The following is a 21,981-nucleotide window of genomic DNA, read 5'->3' as shown; positions in this document are numbered from 1 at the left end:
TATTGGAGGCTGTTGTATTAGTAATTAAATTTTGACACCTATAGCATACTTGACCAAGTGAAAGGTAAGAAGGCACCTGTAGTGTGATTTAGTCGCGTGTTATGTTATTTACCTTGAACTACTGTAGTCTTATGTTGAAATAATTAATATAGTTATATTACACTTCTAAAGTATGCAATTCCATCCAAACTCTTATAAATCTAACTTCAAATTTAAGGAATTACACAAAGTAAATTCAAATTCACACATTTCCACCCTTCTCTTCCAAATATCATTTAGCAATCAATTTGTTTATTACTACCAGCAAAATGCTTGAGTCCAGGAAAATATTCACAACTTAATATTTCTTCAAAAAGGGGTCATTTGAATATATGTTAAATTTTCAATTGTACTGAGCATGAAAATGTTCACATGTTACATACTTCAGTCTTCGAATACATGAATTATGTATTATTTGTATTTGGCTTTGATCTAGCTTACATTATTTGTGCGTTATCTCTATTGTTTTTACGTTAGTGGTTTCTGTACTTCGTACCAATCTTTTGAGTTAGACTGGTTTTTATAGTTCTTATGTACTGCTGTAAGACGTTTGGAGGGGGGGGGGGGGGGTAGGCGCTCACAAACATATATCCCCCCACCGACACATTGTGAATGTGCCTGTCTCAAATCAGGAGCATGTATATCAGTGGTTCATGTCTGTCAAATTTTTTCTGCAGAAATTATTTTGTTATTAATATGTTAGTTTTATCGCCAAAATTGTTTCACATTTTCATGTTGAGAACTTTTATAGCCGAATATACGGTATGAAGTTATAGACTTGCAAGCATACAGGAATATTACTTTTCCATCTCAAGAAGTCAATTAAAAAAATGCATCTGTTATAAACCTTTTTATATCTGCATATTCTTAAAAGCAATAAAAATAAGATCTATATACAGGTTGTCTATAATTAGTTATCAACGCTGGTTAGGGTATTTAATTGGTGGTGCATAGGGTATTGTATAGTCGTACTACATGCAGGTATTCATTAAACATCAGGTAGTTGTACCTGTATTACTGTAACAATAATATATTCCAATCTCACCTGTGCCCTTGGCAAAACCAACATCCAGGATGTACACAAAGAGCTTATGAAGTAATATTGCATAATAACTATATCTTATCAATCCCCCACGTGGCGTGACACCTGAAGCTTGCAACTTCAAACGAGACCTGAAATTGCGAAACTCAATCACCTGTACCGTTCACCTGTGACCTATGATGAACTCATGGCATGGCACCCGAGACCCCAACTCTGGATTCCTTATGAAAGTGGGCGGAAAGAAATGTTTTGGGCTTGTTAATAAATCCTATCTTTACACCTTCTAAGTTCGTGTGTCATTCGAAAAACAGAAAATATCATGTCAATATTCTTTTTAATTATATTGTTGAATCCATCGGCATCACACATACTTATTTTTTATCACTGTCATGCGTTTTGTTGGATAATAATCGAAACTAAATTTGCGCTGTACCCATATGTTAATATGAATGGAAGGAACAATTGACATAGTAGCCTCGTTCTGAGTGACTTCCGGGATGGAAATATGCATATTTGACAGGTCGATAAATCGTTGCATTAAAATCTCATTAAAATACATATTTTAACAAATATTTGACACTTATATTGCTATCGATGTATTTTTGGGGAAAGTTAAGTATAAATAAACATTTTGAAACACAAATTGAAAATCGTGTCATGTCTCCTTTAAGCAAATAAAAGTACATCAATCCTTGTATGCAGAAGAAAAAATGTAAAATGATTTATTTAAAACATTCATATTAAAAAAAGGAATGATATATGTAACCACACAGTATACATTTTTATGCCCCACCTACGATAGTAGGAGGGGCAATATGTTTTCTGGTCTTTGCGTCCGTTCGTTCGTTCATACGTCCATTCGTCCGTCCGTCCGTCCGTCTGTCCCGCTTCAGATTAAAGTTTTTGGTCAAGGTAGTTTTTGATGAGGTTGAAGTCCAATCAACTTGAAACTTAGTACATATGTTCCCTATGATATGATCTTTCTAATTTTAATGCCAATTTAGAGTTTTGACACCAATTTTACGGTCCACTGAACATAGAAAATGATAGTGCGAGTGGGGCATCCGTGTACTATGGACACATTCTTGTTTTCAGTAGAATAAAATTGATATCCATACAAAAAATGTTTATAATTTTTGTTTTAGTATATACCTCCAACAATTGATGACATCACAGTGTTACGAGGACATCAACTTTCAGTGACATGCATCATTATTTCCTCAGATAGTAAACATATTTACAGTGGTTCTAAGGACTGTACAATAATAAAATGTAAGTTAGGATGGTGTAACAGTGTTAAAAAAACATTGTCAATCAGTAATTTGCATCTTTGTTTTCTGAGACACATCTGTAGATCTCTTAAGACTGCTTAAAGTAGACCATAATTGTAAGAATTAAACATTATCATTACTTGTTTCAAGATTTAAAAAGTAAAAATACATGTATTAACTTCAGAATTAAAAGCTTTTTTTTTATTCGAATTGTGAGGTAAAAATATCACATCTTTAGATTTATTATAATTATTATTAGAGTTTTGTAAAGATTATATTTGTATTATTATTGATTTGTAGCTGTAACTCTGATTTAATCAATAAAAAAGGCTTTGTTTTCATTTTCAAATTTCTTGTAAATTGATTTATATTTTAAGGGGATACCCAGACATGTCGTAAAGTTTATACAGTATATGGAGGTAAAAAAAATGGAGGTGAAGGTCATTCAGCACATGTCATGTCATTGGCAATATCATCAGATGGAAAATATTTGGTAGGATGTATTTTACTTCATATAGGCACAAAAAAATGTTAGTTAAATGATAAAAGACAGTTTTGATTTGATAGAATGTAAACATGTACATTTATCAATTTGAAGGACACATTTGCAACTATTGCCAATCCACTTGGAACATAAATATTTTTTTTATAGAAATTTGTAAATAGAAAATTACACACTACCCGAATTGGCATTTTTATCTTTAAAAGAAATGAAGATATGGAAACTTATTTTGACATTTATACTTTTTAAAAGAATTTTCTTTGTGCTGAAAAATCCAATGCCTTGAAAATGTAAAAATTTATGAAATATGTTACATGCCATGAAACAAATTGTCTTGAGTCAGACTTGATTTTCTCGTTTGAACTGTCGCATTTTTTTAAAGACCTTTTATAGCTTACTATATGGTATGAGTTTTGCACTGTTGAAGGCCTAACAGTGACCTTTAGTTGCTGACTTACATGTCATTTTGTCTCTGATGGATAGCTTACTATACAGTATGAGTTTTGCACTGTTGAAGGCCTTACAGTGACCTTTAGTTGCTGACTTCCATGTCCTTTTAACACTGAGGTTGTGAGTTCGAAGCCCCGCTCGTGCGGGTGCACTCGACTCCAATCTTAATTGACTAGGATTGTCAGTTTTCCTATCGAAGGTCAGTGGTTTTCTCCGGGGACTCCGGCTTCCCCCACCAATAAAAACTGGCCGCCACGAAATAGCCCAAAAGCGGTGCTTAAAAGTGGCATTAAAACATCAAAAATCAAAAATCAAACCATGTCCTTTTGTCTCTGATGGATAGTTTTCTCAATGAGTTGCATTAATTTTTCATAAGGAAAACACTTTTTTTAACTTCAAATTTATTTGTTTCTAGAAATTTAGAATCGAACAATATGTTTAATACAAGCAGTTTGAAAGTAGATGCATGGTTCATAATTTGATGGAATTATCAAAGTTGCCAACTCACCCCAATAGGAGGGTCATAACCCCAAAAATGACTAAGAATAGAAACTAACAATCACTTACCTTTTAAATTATATTTAAGTCTCCCAAACGAAGTTTGGGAAGACTTATTGTTTTTGCACAGTTCTTATTATTATTATTATTCTTCTTCTTCTTCTTCTTCTTCTTCTTCTTCTTCTTCTTCTTCTTCTTCCTCTTCCGCCGCTTTTAAATTTGAACTTGTCCGCACCCGTTCTCCAAAACCGCTTGTCAGATTAACTTAGGGTTTCACAATATGTTAGACTAACATGTCTAGTGGTGCAATCAGGGTTTTGTTTGTGCAATGGGGTTTATAAAGGGGTACTTTGAGGGGCAAAAAGAAAAGAGGGTTTTACTATAGAACCCTATGGGATTTTATTTTTAAAAATTTTCAAATGATTATAAATTGAAAACCGTTTGTGATAGACACAATCTTTTTAATTGAAAATGTTCTGAATGATAAAGCCCATTAAATGAAATACAGGGTTAGTCCCCAGGGGTCACCCCCACCCCCTGCCATTTAAGAAAGTTCTAATATCTTGTAAATGGTCGAGATCCCCACCCCTAAACCATATATATTCTGGTTTGTCATGATAAAGCACATCAAATGAAATACAGGGTTAGTCCCCAGGGGTCACCCCCAACCCCTGCCAATTAAGAAAGTTCTAATATCTTGTTAGTGGTCAAGATCCCCACCCCTAAACCATATATATTCTGGTTTGTCATGCTAAGATGGTTTGAATGATATACAGGGTTAGTCCCCAGGGGTCATCCCGATCCCCTACCATTTGAGAAAGTTCTAATATCTTGCAAATGGTCGAGATCCCCACCCCTAAACCATATATATTCTGGTTTGTCATGATAAAGCACATCAAATGAAATACAGGGTTAGTCCCCAGGGTCACCCCCACCCCCTGCCATTTAAGAAAGTTCTAATATCGTGTAAGTGGTCAAGATCCCCACCCCTAAACCATATATAGTCTGGTTTTTCATGCTAAGATGGTTTGAATGATATACAGGGTTAGTCCCCAGGGGTCATCCCGACCCCCTGCCATTTGAGAAAGTTCTAATATCTTGTAAATGGTCGAGATCCTCACCCCTAAACCATATATATTCTGGTTTGTCATGATAAAGCACATCAAATGAAATACAGGGTTAGTCCTCAGGGGTCACCCCCACCCCCTGCCATTTAAGAAAGTTCTATATCTTGTAAGTGGTCAAGATCCCCACCCCTAAACCATATATATTCTGGTTTGTCATGCGAAGATGGTTTGAATGATATACATGGTTAGTCCCCAAGGGTCATCCCGACCCCCTGCCATTTGAGAAAGTTCTAATATCTTGTAAATGGTTGAGATCCCCACCCCTAAACCATATATATTCCTATTTGTCATGTCTCGAACATTTGAATGACGTATACGGTCAGTCCCCAGGGGTTCCCCCCACCCCCAATGTTCTAATATCTTGTAAATGGTTGAGATCCCCACCTCTAAACCATATATATTCCTGTTCGTCATGTAACAAACATTTGAATGACGTATAGGGTCGGTCCCCAGGGGTTCCCCCCACCCCCAATGTTCTAGTATCTTGTAAATAGTCGAGATCCCCACCCCTAAACCATATATATTCTGGTTTGTCATGCCAAGATGATCTGAATGATATACAAGGTTAGTCCCCAGGCATCACTAATGCATATAACTTTACTTGACCAAACCAATTTTCACTGGACGTTGCCCAATGTCAGGCAATCCTGGGAATTACGAATTATGGGAGCTTCGTTTGGGAGACTTCGTAACAGCATCCTGTTACAATCATTTCTTGTTTATATTTCTTTATGCTTCAAGTGATGCCAATAAAGATATATACAGGTTAGCAACAATATCATTATCTTATATTAACAACTATACATAAATAAGGAGATGTGGTACATGTATACGTATGATTGCCAATGAGACAACTATCCATCAGAATCCAAACGATGTGGATGTAATCGACTCAAGGATGTACATTTAGACCTAAATTTTTTTTTTTTTTTTTCAGGCCTCAGGTGATGCCAATAAAGAAATCCATATACGAAACCCAGATACAATGGAAAAAATAAAAGTATTTAGAGGTCATAGAAACACAGTATCTGTAAGTTATAGTGGTAGAAAAAAATATACATGTATAATATATATATGTAACCCTCTCTAATGGTCATTCCTCCCCAATGTGTCCACCTTGCTGAAATACGTCCATTTTGCTCAAAAGTCAGCTTTAAATTACATATCATCAGAACCTGTCAAATTCAGTCCCCTCAAACATGTTCATTTATTTTCCTCCCTTAAACGTGTCCAAATTATTTCTCTTCCTAAAGCAACACAACTTTAAGCGCTAAACTGACCTCTGTGTTGTCCTCTGATAATAAGTTTTTATACCGCTACATACACTACATCATCGTCTATACAGTATACTGTGGATTAATTCATTTTTTGTGGGTATTAATTTTCGTGGATTGATGAAAAAATAAAATTTTATGGATATTTGATTTCATGGATTTGCAATAGTCTGCATACAAGCCTATAGATAATTTTACTTGGTTGAATATCTAAATGCATGGTTTACCTTTATCCACGAAATCCGCTTAAACTGGTATCTAACGAATAATAATGATTCAAAAGTATTCTATTTAAAGGGAAACTCCGCAAAAAAATGAAAAATTGATATTTTGTTCTTTAAGCATAATAAATCACATGGTCATAAATAAAAAAGTTATATTCTCTTCGTAAAGATATCAAAATCAATTTTTGAAATTGACTATCAGTTTTGACATGCCGCCATTTTGTCAGCATCCCCGATCTAAAAACTCACGAGATATCTATTAACCACAAAGTACCAAAAGAATCGGAGATTTACCGACCGTGCGTTAAAAAGTCCCATCATCAATCGGAGACTGTAGTCGTCATTCTGTGTCAAAATGTCTTGTCATATATAGGATAATTCCATATTTAGACAAGATAATTTTTTAATTAATAAAATTATACATCGGATGAATAATATTTTTTTTATTATGATAATTAACAGCTAATGACAAGGAGCAGTGTTAGGAAGAGGTTTAAGCTAGGACATAACATGTTGATATAATATAATATTCCCAGGTTATAGATATGTAAATGTCGGAATATCGGACATCTCAACTTTTATCATATATGGTGTGTTTTATTAAGTTTTTTTTTTTACTAAGCTTTATATGATAACAAATTGATACGGGATCAGTTCAGAACGGTCACTTATAAAGATGCTTTACAGGTTTTAATTCTGTTTAACGTGTGACCCTATCTGGTATGTTCGATGTAAAATTAATAGGTTTTTTTTCTTTTAAAATTGTATTTACGTTATCTTTTTATAAATGTTTTGGCTTCCTCCCGAATTGATAATCGGCATGTCAGACTAAATGAATTATTGATTGAGGTTGTGTCAAAGCGACACATTCAGGTAGGTATTCCATGGCCAGTGACATCCTGTCGACTAAAAATTTGTATTACACAATTACATAATACAGGTCCATGCATGGCCTCTCTATTGAGGTACCCGGCATTGTGTTATTGAACCATAAAACTATCAGCTGTAATATTCATCATGTGCACAATTTATATATTTGTGTCTGAAAAGGCATAATGAAGGTTGTTACACAAAATCACACATCGTGTACCTAATTGGTGTTCACGTGCACTACACTTGATGCGTTAAGTTTCTGCATAGCAAAATAATTATGTATCTCATTTGTTATATCGTAGTTTCACTGTGTTTCTTTGTTAAATTTATTTAGTTTGTTAATGATTGTGTAAATAAGAATAAATCTGTATGAAAACTTCAAACTTGTTTAGTTATTGCCTAGGAGTTTGATTAGTGTTACATTAAGGTAGCACTACAGTCAGAATTTTCTGACTCCAACCAACAGTCTTTAAAGATTGATTTCTCCAAAACTACTCAATGGATTTTTAAAATCTTTAACTCATTTTAAAGCTGAAATATTACTCTTTCTTAATCCATAGATAAATCTATTTTAGGTATGATAAATCTCAAAATATAGCTCATTAATTGCCAAAAAAGTGGTCTTCCAACTTGGATGGAAATGGCACATTCAGGTCAAATGGTAGTAAAAATTTGTTTTCATCCCTTTAATCAACCATATACAATCTGCAAAACCCGTGTCTCAGATTTTTGATATATGCTTCCAGTAAGAAGATATATTGATTTAACTGCTGGGTGCCAAACCTCATTTCACCTTTCATCTTTGGAGACCTATAAATTTATTTAGAAACAAATTATCCAAAAACTGGGACACGGTATTGTAGAAAATACTCCCTTTAATCACATATATCAAAGTCAAGCCAAAGGGGGTACCCATAAAGTTTATATTTTCATTTTTTCCTAACAAATCTCATGAAAAATTGTTCTGAGAAATGACCTAAAAATGGAATTTCCCCCTTAGAACCCCTATAAATGCAACATAAATACAAAAATTCCACTGGAAACACCCCTGGAGTGTTCTGACACCATTACTTTATCAATAGAACCACACACTTTGTCTCTTTGATAATCTAATGCTGTAAATTTTGCATTATGTGTGGCACTGTGCAACACTAACTTGGCATTTGGCGGGAGTTTGACGTCACAGATTTGACCAATATCTGTGATGTAGTAATTAAATATAGACAAAGCTCCGCCTCTGTCCAGACAGTCTAAGATAAGAGAATAACAGGATTGACCAGCTGCATATAATCAATATTTAACATCATTATTCTCACTATAAAGAATAATTTTCATTTGATTTTAGAAAGAAATATACTATTACTGAAATTAGCTAGAACATTAAAATTGTGCATCAAAAGACATGTTCATAAAAAGATCCAAGACCATCCACTTCTTTAAAAAAAGACACTCCCACATGATTTTTGAATTTTATGGAATTGAAAAACTTAAAATTGGTTAAAATGCCTAAAACTGTATTTAAATGTAGAAGACCAAATAGAAGAAATTTATACAGGCAGTCAGAGGCTTTCAAAGATACTTTCACACTTTTTTCCATATTTTTTTCCATTTTTTGTAGATTTCTTCCCTTTACATTTTTTCCTTTTCATATCTTTTTCTTTTTCTCTGTTTATAAACATGTTATATAAATTACTTTTGTTGCAATACAATGAGATAAGACCACAATATTTATCTTGTGGTCAGGGATTAACAGCTGGACACTGGTATCAACAGATGATTGACATATTAGCCCCTCCCAAATGCCTATATATTTAGATTAATTACCATGTGCTTTTATTTACATAAGTTCATTATCAATTTACTCCCTGTTGTGATATGATAATGACTTTGGGATTTTTACAAACTGTGCAGAATAATACTTAATTCAAAATTAGGTGATAAAAAAAATATCTTCAAAAAATCAGTTAGACTGTAGTGCTACCTTAAAGATATATATATATATAGAACCTTTCATACTTCTTAAAGTAAAAGATGTGTGTCGGAGTCAAATGACATGAGAACCCTGTAATACTTGTACGAGTATAGCATGTAAAAATTCCTACCCAATATGGTTGTATTGGAAAAAAAATCATGACGCTCATATTTCTTTATACCAGTCTCATCTGATTCATCAAATATTGCTGTTAACAAATATTAGGAGTTATATACAATCGAAGCTTCTCTGTGGTATACACCTGTGAAATATATATATATACGAACTTCGGTATTGAATCTACATCTCACAAACATTATTTTTGAATTACGATTGTGAGTGAACTTCCACCAAACCAATAAAAACGTATGGCAAGATATAACCATGCAAGCATTTAGTTTTCGTCAGGCACAAGATAAATAATCACTCTCATAAACGTACATGCATGCTGTTAATAATATCAAGAATTAGAGTTTGATGTCTGTAGATCATAGTTACTCCGGGAACAGTATATATATATATAAAGTAAACTTATACATACTAGGAAAGGCTTGTTTCAAGAACAAGGTTGAGACGAAAATCGTCAATATTAGAAATACGTTACTACTATTACTAGTTTGGATTAATGACGGCTACCTTGTAAAGCATTGCACTAAATTATCATAGAATATAAAAATGGTTATATTTAATTTTCATGTTTTCAAACTTAAAGACATTTATAACACCTCATAAAAAAAGGATTATAAGAAAACGAATAAGCGAGTAAAAGTTCATTTGTTGGGAAATTAGTCTCCTTTGATCTCGAATTAACTTGTAAAAAATCATCATACAAAATAAATAAATAATTTATTAGCTTAGATTTATAATGAATATGAATCCATTAATGAAATAAATGATAATTGTCATTCTTTTCACAAATAATTCGTCTAAGATTTAAATGCAAGTTAAAGAATTCCGGTTAAGTAAATTAAATAGATGTGCAATGGTATCTCTCTATTAAATTGGGAAAATATAACATTATTTTTTTAAGATTAAAAGTACTATTCTTTTAACTTCATATTTGAATCTTTATGCGAATTGCATAGAACGTAATCAAAAATTGTTTCATTTTAATTTTATACACTTCCGGAATTATAAAGTTGAATGTTATTTTCAAATAATTTATACAATTTTATGATTGTATCTCTATTGTCATCGGGTATTCGATCTTGGTGTATTAAACACGCCATACTCTTTCTGTTAATCCATTCAAAATGACAACATTCACACCTGTGTACGGCTTGAGGCAACTCATTAGTGTCATCTGTTTACCTATCACTGATAGTTTTCACACCTTTAGTGAATACAACTCTTTGTCTCTTAATTGGGGTTATCAATGGATTATATTGGCTTGTCAATCAATTTTGTAATTTTTGTTTACCTGAGACACTATAATGAATAATATTTTGATTTTGGGAATGAATCTTAAAATTATTTTTTGATTATTATATGATTTATAAGCATTGAATTGATATCATGATATCACAATAATGACACAATAACTCCGCTGAAAACATCCTTTCACATATTTGGTACATTGTTATCTCCTTTTCATTTTTGGTTCTTGGCTCTTCTTTTGGGTTTATAGGAAAACCATGTGACCATGAAAATCAATACACAAACCGGAAACAGTAGAATTTCAACACGAATTTGCAGAAAATGTTTACCAAAGAACAAATAAAACACAAAGACAGTATTGAAGTCATTTATTTTCAACAAAAACTTTTTATTTATTGATTTATGTAGGTTTGGCAATCAAAAACGTAGTTTTGACCAGGAAATTCACTCCTGACCACTTTTCTCAAGCTTGGATTTTTCCTCTGGTCGCTAGATCTCGTCTATAAGTCGGCCCCCCTCTCTGGATTATGAATTTTACTCCCAATTTTCCGACTAATAAGCGAGTAGGAACGGTAAATTACTGCAAGGTAAAGTTCAAACGAATTGTCCTCAAATCGAGAAATAGACAATGACTTTACAAAATAATATACACTCTCTATTCACACAGATTCTGCTTTGAAATGGTTGCCGAAATTATTAAGGAAAATAAAAGCGGAAAATATTTTCAGTTCAACATCAGTAAAAATGTTCAATAGATATTTTATGCAAAAATCTCAACAATAATTTATGAAATTAATTCGGAAATAATTATATATTTCATATAGGAAGTTTTATTCAATCAATGCAAAATGGTACATGTGTGTTCATTTTTTTTCATTCTTATATTGTGGTTATTAGCTACGAGAAATGGTTATTTGTGCGCTTTTAATTACGTAAATTATCGATAAGCAATTAAGACTTTAACAGATTTAATTTTTCCCAGCATTCAATAAATCGGGTTAAAACGTCACAACCCACTAACGTATGTCAACCAAAAAAGTTACAAATACTCGATTTTCTCCGTTATTAGAAGGAATACAAATTTAAAACTTTGTTGTTTGTGTTTTTTATGTTAAGATGAACATATTTAGATGATAAGTAAAAAATCACAGATTTTCCCTTTAATAACAGTTGAATTGTTACTTCGAAATTATTCCTGATAATAGATTTTTCAACCATGGAATAACTGAATACTCCAAATGTGCCTCAATGTATCCAGTAGAACAATTTGGTTACAGGGGCTAGCTTTTAGAAAAAGAACACATAAGTTATTCCTTTCCTCTGTTTTTTGTTACAGGGGCTAGCTTTTAGAAAAGGAAAACATCATTTATTAATTTTGCCTTTTTTTGTTACAGGGGCTAGCTTTTAGAAAAGGAACACATCAGTTATTCTTTTTGCCTTTTTTTATACGACCGCAAAAAAATGTTTGTTTTTTTTTCTTTTTTTTCTTTAAAATTTTCCGTTTTAAATTGGTTATTTCTGATTTATATATAAAAGCAAATAATAATGATATGGTTTGAATAGGTAAATTAAAATTTTTTAAGTTCTTAGACCACTTTCATTCTGTGTGGGAAACCTATGCTGTGTCAAATATTTAATTACAATCCAAATTCAGTGCTGTATCAAGCTTGAATGTTGTGTCCATACTTGCCCCAACTGTTCAGGGTTCGACCTCTGCGGTCGTATCAAGCTGCGCCCCAGCGGAGCATTTTATTGTTACAGGGGCTAGCTTTTAGAAAAGGAACACATCAGGTATTCTTTTACCCTTTTTTTTTGTTACAGGGGCTAGCTTTTAGAAAAGGATCACATCAGTTGTTCAGTGCATCACATGACCGTGCTGTAAAGATATGGAACTTGGATGAGATGACATATGTAGAAACATTGTATGTAATTATTTAAATTACTTTTGATTTTGATCTATTTGAAACAGATTTATTTTATTTTATTTTTTTATGTGACTTTTTAAACACCTACTGTTTGTCATTTGGTCTCTGGTGGAGAGTTGTCTCATGGTCAATTATACCACATCTTATTTTTATAAATGTTATTAATCAGGATGATTTTTATTGCTGATCTTTGAAAAATGATATTGTCACAGTAGTTATAAGTTTATAAGTTGAAAATTGAAAATGCCCAATAAATAATACGCTAAACATGCTAAAGAATATCTTCATTTCTTCAGATATGGACATGAAGATGCTATAACATCTATAGATAGTCTAACAAGGGAGCGAGCGATTACAGCAGGGGGCAGGGATGCAAGTATTAGAATCTGGAAAATTATTGAAGAATCACAACTAGTCTTTCATGGTCACATGTAAGCTTATTTCTATGTTTGAGTTGAAGAATGAGCATTTTAAGTGGAGGGTAGTGGGATTTTAATGTTTGTATCTGGAAATTGGTGTAGAATCATTACTTGTCATACATAGACATGTGCAAGATAAAGGGCATGGGAGTGCGGTAGGAGATGGATTGATTAATTGATTGCTGGTGCTTAACACCACTTTCAGCACACTTGGCTGTATCATGTCCAAGGCTTCCAAAACGGTCATATATTCCTGACATTTGTATAATGTCCGGTAAAAGTCCGGCTGGGCAAAACACGAAACGGTCATCTACTTTTTAGATTTCAAGGCTTTCTTAAGAGACGGTCATTTTAACATAATTCGCGATCTTTTTTACCCAACCTTTTGCCTTTAACAGCCACACATTTCCGGTCATAAAAGTGACATGATCATTAAGTACTATCAAAACAACCCCTACTTTAATACCTTCTCATTTTAATCAAGGCTAATTAGTTGTCGAACAGCTGAAATTTACCTGTTCAGGTGACCGGTAAACTATTTTGAACCGGACATTGATCGGTCTGTTCAAAGTTATTTTCTTACATTTCAACGGTTTGCATCTAATTAATTTAGTCAAAAAGATTTAAATTATCAGAAATACATTTACAAATAAGATTTCGATGAAAAAATTAAAGAGGTGAAAATGAAAAATCGTCATAACCACGTTGTTTGAACCAGAGACATGGCTCTGTTTGAACTAGTACACGTGTGCGCATGTGCATGTGCGCAGGTATGAAATTTAATTATGAATCCTAATTTCTTCAAAAAATGCTTAAATTGTCATTGATACCTTTATCCCACGTTTATTTCGAATATTTTCTTGAAGAAATAACGTAGAATGAGCTACTTATACTCATTCATGCTTTGCAAACGTACACAGAATTTACGTATCCGTCTCTGGTCCATGTTTTACCATTGTCAAGATAACATCCGGTTTCAGATTTAATAACGAAAGTAAAGTTTTTGACAACGTTATTTTGCACAAATAAAGAGTCTAAGGCAGATATAAGTACATTGATGTTGCACACTTCGGATGATGCACTGCCGATTTAATAGTTTACGTCAGAACTTCGAATTTGAATCAAAGAAAGTTTAATATCGTTTTTTTTTAAATATCAATCATTGGGATGGCCAACTCGGCAACTGATTACCATAATTGCCTTTTGTTTATTTAGTCTTAAGGGATTTAAATCGGGATAATATATAAAATGTCCGGCTGGCTAAAAATAATTTTGGAAGCCCTTATCATGTCTGTCAGTTTTTATTCTTCAGCAGGAAAACTGGCAATCCTAGTCGATAAATATCGCAGTCGGACCCACCTTGCCACAAGCAAGGTTCCAACTCATAACCTCAGTGTTCACACTCAGTTTTCACTTAGTATGAACTAAATAGACCACTGATGTCCCACATTATATGGACTTAATGATAGAATATTGAAAATTAGTTAAGAATGAAGGTAAAATTTGTTTGGCTTAAGTTTATTTCATTCCCTGTTTACAAAAGTATGGAAATTGTCCATCATTCAGTATGCAAATCTTTTTATCCATGTTTATCTGCATTTGTTCGTCCACATTTACTATCTATATTTAGTTCTACACCTCATGGATTTCAATGAAAAGTTTAAAAACAATTACTAAAAGCACAAAAAAACTAGACGTGGGTAATTAGAGCTTGACTTATTGCATAGACTCTATTTGGTCCTTATGTTGTTTATTTTAGGGGGGTTGCTGCCTCATTTGATTATGCCCTGGTCACTGTGGTTAAAGTGATATTTCCTGCTTCTCTGCAGCAGCATTTTGGAGTGAGAATAAAGACTGGTTGACTTGAAGCACAAATATGTGTCCATGTAAGGTGATATGTTTCTCAGAACTGTATCCTTGAGAGTTAGCCTGTTAAAAATCTGAATCTCTAGAGTGTGGCTTAGAACAAAACAGGACATATCCATTTATGAATTCTGATGGAGTTTGTAATTCTAGCCGCTGGATATTTAGTGGCCATCAGTCAGTCAAAAATTGACTTAGTAAGGATGATTTATTATTTATAAAATCTTAAAACATTTATACTTAAATATACTAGAAACTGATTTCTTTGAGATGTTGAAATTTTTATTTTTGATTTTTATAGGGGTTCCATAGACTGTGTTTCCTTGATCAACGAGACAAATTTTGTATCAGGAGGAGATGATAAGTAAGAATAATTGTTTTAATTTGTTTGATTATATTCTATATGAAATATACGTATTTTTTTATGGGGATGTATAATACAGTCTAAACAAGAATGTGTCCATAGTACACGGATGCCCCCACTCGCACTATCATTTTCTATGTTCAGTGGACCTTGAAATTGGGGTCAAAACTCTAATTTGACATTAAAATTAGAAAGATCATATCATAGGGAACATGTGTAGTAAGTTTCAAGTTGATTGGACTTCAACCTCATCAAAAACTACCTTGACCAAAAACTTTAACCTAAAGCGGGACAGACGGACGAAGGGACACACAGACCGAAAAACATAATGCCCCTCTACTATCGTAGGTGGGGCATAAAAAATGGATTTATTAAGTCCTGAAGTTCCTTATAGGTATACCAAAGGTATATATCAACCGGCAACAGTTTACATTAACTTTCAAGAAATATTTGTGCTGTTATCAACACAATTTTGTATGTTATTGCTTAATTTAAGGGAAACAAATTTCTTTTCTTGAATTACTTTTAGACCTCTAGGTTGATTGTCTGTTTAATTATCAATTTTAGGTTTTTTCTCAGTATATATAAATGTTACTGGTCAACAATTTATTTTGTATGAATTGGTTGCAGTAGTATATGTGCATCTGACAAATGTCATATGGCCAGGACCTCAATTTCTTGCTACAGTGGTCAGGTTAACTCATTCGCCCCCAAGAGATTTCTGGAAAATCAGGCATTTTCGAAAATTTGCAATCATATGCAAATTATATGCAAATTAGCAGACTCTTGATGCTGTAACTGATGCTCATCTATTAAACTATGTATTGAGATTTGGGGGTGGATGGCATGTGTGGGGGGTGGGGTGGGAGGTTGAATATTTTCTCGTGGGTTTGAACCCACCCCCACTGAAAAATGTTAATTTTCCGTCTATTTTCCGATTTTAAAACGACCTTGAGAGGTGAACATTGACCAGACTGTTTTTCTTTGTCATTCAAGTATTACCCTTTAGTTACAGCAGTTCATTCATGCTAACTGGGAGTATATTGGACTTAAGTGTCTTGCTGGGGAATTATTATTGTCAAGTCAGGTCTGCCTAAATGTCCGTTTTTACGGATTTTTGACAAAACGGTGACCTAGATTCTACAGACTAGATTCCTATTGGCCATATTATACCTCGTTGTGTTCCCTTACCACCTATGCATGCATTTATGATAATAGTTTTTACCTACAGTCACTACCAGTTACGTAGTGGCCATCAAAAGATGCTCACCCCCACCTGATTTTGGCTACTTTTCACGTTTTTTCGATTTTGAACTCTTAAACGGCTTTCAAAGTGCCATATTTTCATGAACAGACATCTGAGAAGAGTTTATGGACCATGAACTGCTTGGTTGAAGTCCCTGCTATCATGACAGTTCAGCTGGGGCAGTTCAAAAAAGGTATGGAGGGTCATACGGGCCATCAAAGAATGGTTGTCGCCATCACGCCTACAGGCGGGATTGGGGGCTAAAGGGTTAAGGCTAGGCATACAAAAAAGTATTGAAAAAAAAAAATGTGACTCGAGTCTTCTGTTCACATATATAACAATTGACAATGAATTTTATAGATCATCAAATTCAATTAGACTCAATAACAATTCAAGTACATGAAAACACACACATATCCTCAGTTATTGTTTAAAATAAATAAATACAAGATCTTTATACGAGAAATGTCTTTTCTCGAAACTTTCAAGTTTGAATAGTTCTGACATTGTTATTACTTTACTAGTTCCATAGCATTATGGGGAGTTATGAAGAAGAAGCCAATGGTTTTAGTCAGAAATGCTCATTCTGGGGACAGTGAGGAAAATTCTGAATACTGGATATCAGCAGTGGCATCTTTACAACATACAGATTTAATAGCTTCAGGTTAATATAGATTCTAGTTAAATATTATTTTTACCGGTATAAGGCAATTAATTTCATAGATGCTTATAATTACAGACAAACTAGAGGCATTGAGATGGGTATCAAAAACATGTACCTTTATATTCCAGAATGAGTTAATTAATTAAGGTCGTATTTCATTATGCCAAACTGAGTATATTCTTGTTTAAATAGAGGAAACACTGTTACTTCAAATCTTCTTTTTCAGAAAAACATTACACAGTAACTTTGCAATTGATTGGTATTTATGTAAAGGCAATGTCAATATCCGAACCTTATTACATGTTTATTTGTAAAAATCAAGGGAAGAGAATCTGCCAAGATCTAGAAACATCAAATATCCAAAGAACACATCTATACCATTGCACTAACTGTGTCCATGCATATTTTTATTTCAATGGTTTTAGAAAAATTAAGTTTCTGAACTGCTTTACCTTGTTTGTTTGTTTTTCTTATTTTCAAATTGATTACCTCTGTGAGTTACATGTGTTGTTAGTCCATAATAGATAAAGGTATCAATTGTGTAATAATGATTATACAGTATTAAAGTGCTTGACCTAGATATATATTCCCCCTCCATTAGCTGCAGTTGTAGGGCAACCTTTAGTGGGTCCATCCCCTGCTGATACAGTTTAATATAATTTTGTGCTGAAAATAGTCTTAATATATTATACATTTAATGCTGTGGATATGAAAGGGATTTTCTCATAACTAATCTGTGGGCTGGTTAGATACAGATACTTATATTTGTTTATTTCAAAAACCAGTCACCTTGCCAGTTAAGACTAAGAAGAGATACCCCAAAATTAAGTTTAAGATGAAAAATTTCCAATCTTGTATGTAGCTTCCCTTTTTTCACATCAATTCTAGTTACAAGAATACATAGCCTTGTGTGAACTTACTATAGGGAAATCCCAGAAAATGTAAAGTTAATGGTAGTCACAAATCATTGAGAGTTGTCATAACCCATTCACTCATACAGAAGGAATAGAAGAAAGGGAGATGGGGATGATCTAAAGTACAAACTGATCCCTGTCACTTTGTAGCCCTCTTTTCTCTAACAAGGGTTCATAAATTAGAACAATTTGATTAAATGCTGAAAGGAACAGGTCATTTAATCCAAAATGAATTATATTAAGGGAGCTACCATTTGATTTTTATCGGGGGGCTAGGATGAAATTTGAAAAAAATAGGCAGGACAGGCGATTTGAGTAAAAAAAAAGGCAGGATGAGACACTTGCAAAAAAAAAAAGTCAGGATGACAATTTAGGTAAAAAAAAGTCAGGATAAACTTTAAAAAAAAGGCAGGACCGAACAGAGTGAAAAATAAAAATGCAGGACATAGATTACAACTAAAAAAAATGCAGGACAAAATTTGTCATCCTAGCCCCCCCATAAAAATCAAATGGTAGCTCCCTAATATTCATATTTCCTTTTTCTTGCAAGGTTCAAAAGATGGAATGATAAGATTTTGGAAGTGTGGTGATGATTTTAAATCATTAAAACCCATCTTTAGTTTGCCTGTGGTAAGTACATTATAAAGACTTTCAGTCAGTCATAAGGGGACAATTTTACTATATTTATGTGTCAGAGATTTTTAGCGGAAAATGTGACAATACACAGATATTTACCTTATTCCTTGGACAACATACAAATAATACAAATTTTTGAAATGAAAGGAACCTAGAAATAGTATGGTTTTTATAATAAAATGAAACATGGATACTGTGGATTCATTATTATTCGTTAGAAACCAATTTTCGTGGATTTCGTGGGTACAGGTGAACCACGAATTTAAATGTTCGATGAATTGCAAAATTTTTATAGGTGTGTATGCAGACTTTGGCAAAACCATGAAAAAACAGGCATTCCTCAATCCATGAAAATTGGTACCCTTAAAACAAATGAATCCACAGTATCTCAAGTATGTTTCTAATAGAAGTGAAATGAAATGTTTGTCACAGAAGTACACATGCTACAATGTATATCAACAGACATTTAGTAAAATAATTAATCCTTAGTAGCTGTATGTCTAACAATCCTTTGTCATACTGTAAACAGGGAAATTTTCGCAGCAGTTTTATTTTCGCTATTTTCGCGGTAAGAGTGGAAACGCGAAAATAAAACAACCGTGAATATTTCAAGGAAATCCGAACACAAACATGAAGACCATACATGAACATATGTCAATAGGATATATAGATGGCTAATTAACAACATCGGTTTTACAGACGACAGATCTATACCACAAAAAATAACTGTATTTCTAAAGGAAAGTCAGTGTTAGATATCAAAACTTTATCTCATGATAGTCCTAATTAATCCAAGTGGACATTATGGATATTGCTAAATAAACAAATATCGTTACAGTTATGTAAATGACACCTGTCAATCAGTTTTAAAATGATTACCCATTGTATCTGCTGCACAGATCAATCAGATTAAAATATTAACTAATAAGCAGTAATTCTGTCAGCATTTAATTCACTCTTAATAAGGTAATTCCTCTTTGTTTATTGTTTATTGTGATTGTGTTTTTACGAGCAAACATGACTTATAGTTTTAAATGTGAACCGACAAAAAGGAATTTTGATTGGTTTTATCACTTGATTTAAATACATGTATTAACACTGTACAGTTTCCAAATCATTTATGAAAAAAACTTGCATAGGACACCGACCAGGACATCGCAAATTCAAAACGGCGCGAATCTAGATTCTGTTGGTAAATGGTGAAAAAAAGACAGCGCGAAAATTTCCCAGTTTACAGTATGTCATTGTTGTAATCTGTGTTATATAGTATTGTATGGCAATGTTTAATTCTAGCCATAGTCCACACCTTTTTATGTTGAATCGAGTGCTAAATTTTTTAATCTATCTTTCAAATATCCAAGATAGGACTGAAAAAAATTGCCTTTGAAGTTTGAAATAGTGTTTAAAAACACATGCATTTTTATTTGACTGCTCAGTTTCAAGTTAAATGTTAAGAATTTAACACAGTGATAATTTAATTGTTTTTATGATAAAACTTACATTATAGTATATAATAATATGATTGTTGGTTTTTTTTTACTTTACAGACCGGAATTGTGAATTCACTACAGTTTTCTAAAGATGGAAGTTTTTTAGTTGCCGGTGTTGGACAAGAACATAAAATGGGCAGATGGTGGAGAATTAAAGAGGCTAGAAATAGCATTTGTATAATAAAACTGTCAAAGGCTAATGAACCATAATAAAATATATTCATATGAATTTATTTTTGTTTTAAATAGATATAGTTGAAATGTAGCAATATGGTATTATAAATGTTGCAAAAAAAATAGTTGCCACTTTGTGAGTGATATGAATTTTCTACTTTCACATTCACAGATATGCTCAATGTTTTAATCTTAAATAAGTTGTTTCAGATTACATACAAGTTTCATTCTATTTGACCTACTTTTGATCTTATTAAATCCCTAGAAGTCAAGAAAACTTTGTAACAATTACTGTTTTCTGCACCATTTATTGCCTTTCTAACAGTTATAAAGCTGATACTTTGTATATTATTATGTGATGAGTAGTTGCATATTGCATATGAGTTTGAATCCAGCATTATTAGGGTGTTACAGTAGGCATTGATTAAGCAGTTGCTTTCCTCTCAATGAAATACAATACTGTTGTGTAGTGAATAAGACTACAGAAAGAACAGAGCAGAGATGGCACAGAGAAGATGTGTATGTGACTGCATTGGAAAGATAGTGTTGGGATATAAAAGTTAATTTATTGAGATAATACTGGACAAAACAAAGGTGGGATACAGGGAAGGTGTGATATAAAGAAGATTTTACTTAATCCATGTTGCATCAGGAAAATGGATATATACAAAAGTAAGTGGTAATGAGACGAGACAAAGTTGGGATGTAGGAATAGATATAAGTAAGAGTATACAGAGACAATAAAGAGTTATGATATTCAGATGCTAGTTTTAAAACCATGTTAGATCAGACAAAAAGATAAATATAGCGGTAAGTAATAATGAGATTGTACAAAGACAAAACAAAGGTATATGGTAGTAGATCTTTTTAAGAGTATACAGGCACAAGACAAAAAAATGATTGTGTTTAACATCTAGTGGCAAATATTACATGCATATCGGGACAAGAACATGTTAATGTGATAAACATGAACCCTGCTTTGTACAAGACATGCTCTGAACAGGATTTTTAACATGCTAGTGCATAAGGTAACAGTTCATAGAAAAACATGTCACCTTACCAAGATGCATTATTTTGAGACTTGGTAAGCTGGTAATCAGTCTGTTCTTAGTTTTAAAGATGCATGCTTATTGGAAAAGCAGCAACGACCAATTTTCAAGTCTTGCTGACTCGGCAGGAGATACACTCATGACCTCCCGCATTTTAGGTAAGCACACGATCACCAAGGCAATGAGCTAAGAAAGACGAGAAGGTTGTTATACACCTTTATATATATATATATAGGTACACACAGTTGAGGTAGATGACAATTAGACTAAACAGGGACAGGACAAGGAATGGATTTTGATAGGATTAAACAAGTACAAGATGATAGATTGTAACAAGACTATACAGGGACAAGTCAAAGGGATAAAGGGATGTATGCTATTAAGACAATAAATGGACATGGTAGAATTGACAGATGGTAATGAGACTACAGGGACAAGTCATAGGGATGTATGCTATTAAGACAATAAATGGACATGGTAGAGTTGACAGATGGTAATGATACGACAGGGACAAGTTAAAGGGATGTATGCTATTAAGACAATAAATGGACATGGTAGAGTTGACAGATGGTAATGATACGACAGGGA

At 33.1% G+C, this 21,981-nt stretch overlaps 1 protein-coding gene across 1 annotated transcript in view; it reads left to right on the top strand.

Annotated features, from left to right (window-relative positions):
• LOC127710537 (U3 small nucleolar RNA-interacting protein 2-like) overlaps positions 1 to 20,399 on the top strand; it is a 61,240-nt gene extending 40,841 nt beyond the window's left edge. Inside the window, exons 6-14 of the mRNA XM_052216473.1 lie at positions 2,227 to 2,353; positions 2,730 to 2,845; positions 5,867 to 5,959; positions 12,471 to 12,571; positions 12,871 to 13,005; positions 15,158 to 15,220; positions 16,991 to 17,130; positions 18,595 to 18,674; positions 20,228 to 20,399. Coding sequence (XP_052072433.1) covers positions 2,227 to 2,353; positions 2,730 to 2,845; positions 5,867 to 5,959; positions 12,471 to 12,571; positions 12,871 to 13,005; positions 15,158 to 15,220; positions 16,991 to 17,130; positions 18,595 to 18,674; positions 20,228 to 20,380 — 1,008 coding nt within the window. The 3' untranslated portion in view covers positions 20,381 to 20,399. The remainder of the gene's footprint in view (positions 1 to 2,226; positions 2,354 to 2,729; positions 2,846 to 5,866; positions 5,960 to 12,470; positions 12,572 to 12,870; positions 13,006 to 15,157; positions 15,221 to 16,990; positions 17,131 to 18,594; positions 18,675 to 20,227) is intronic.
• Positions 20,400 to 21,981: the final 1,582 nt, after the last annotated feature.

This window comes from Mytilus californianus, unplaced genomic scaffold (assembly GCF_021869535.1).
Source record: "Mytilus californianus isolate M0D057914Y unplaced genomic scaffold, xbMytCali1.0.p SCAF_1, whole genome shotgun sequence".
Lineage (NCBI taxonomy): Eukaryota > Metazoa > Mollusca > Bivalvia > Mytilida > Mytilidae > Mytilus > Mytilus californianus.
This window is presented reverse-complemented; position numbering and strand designations above follow the sequence as displayed.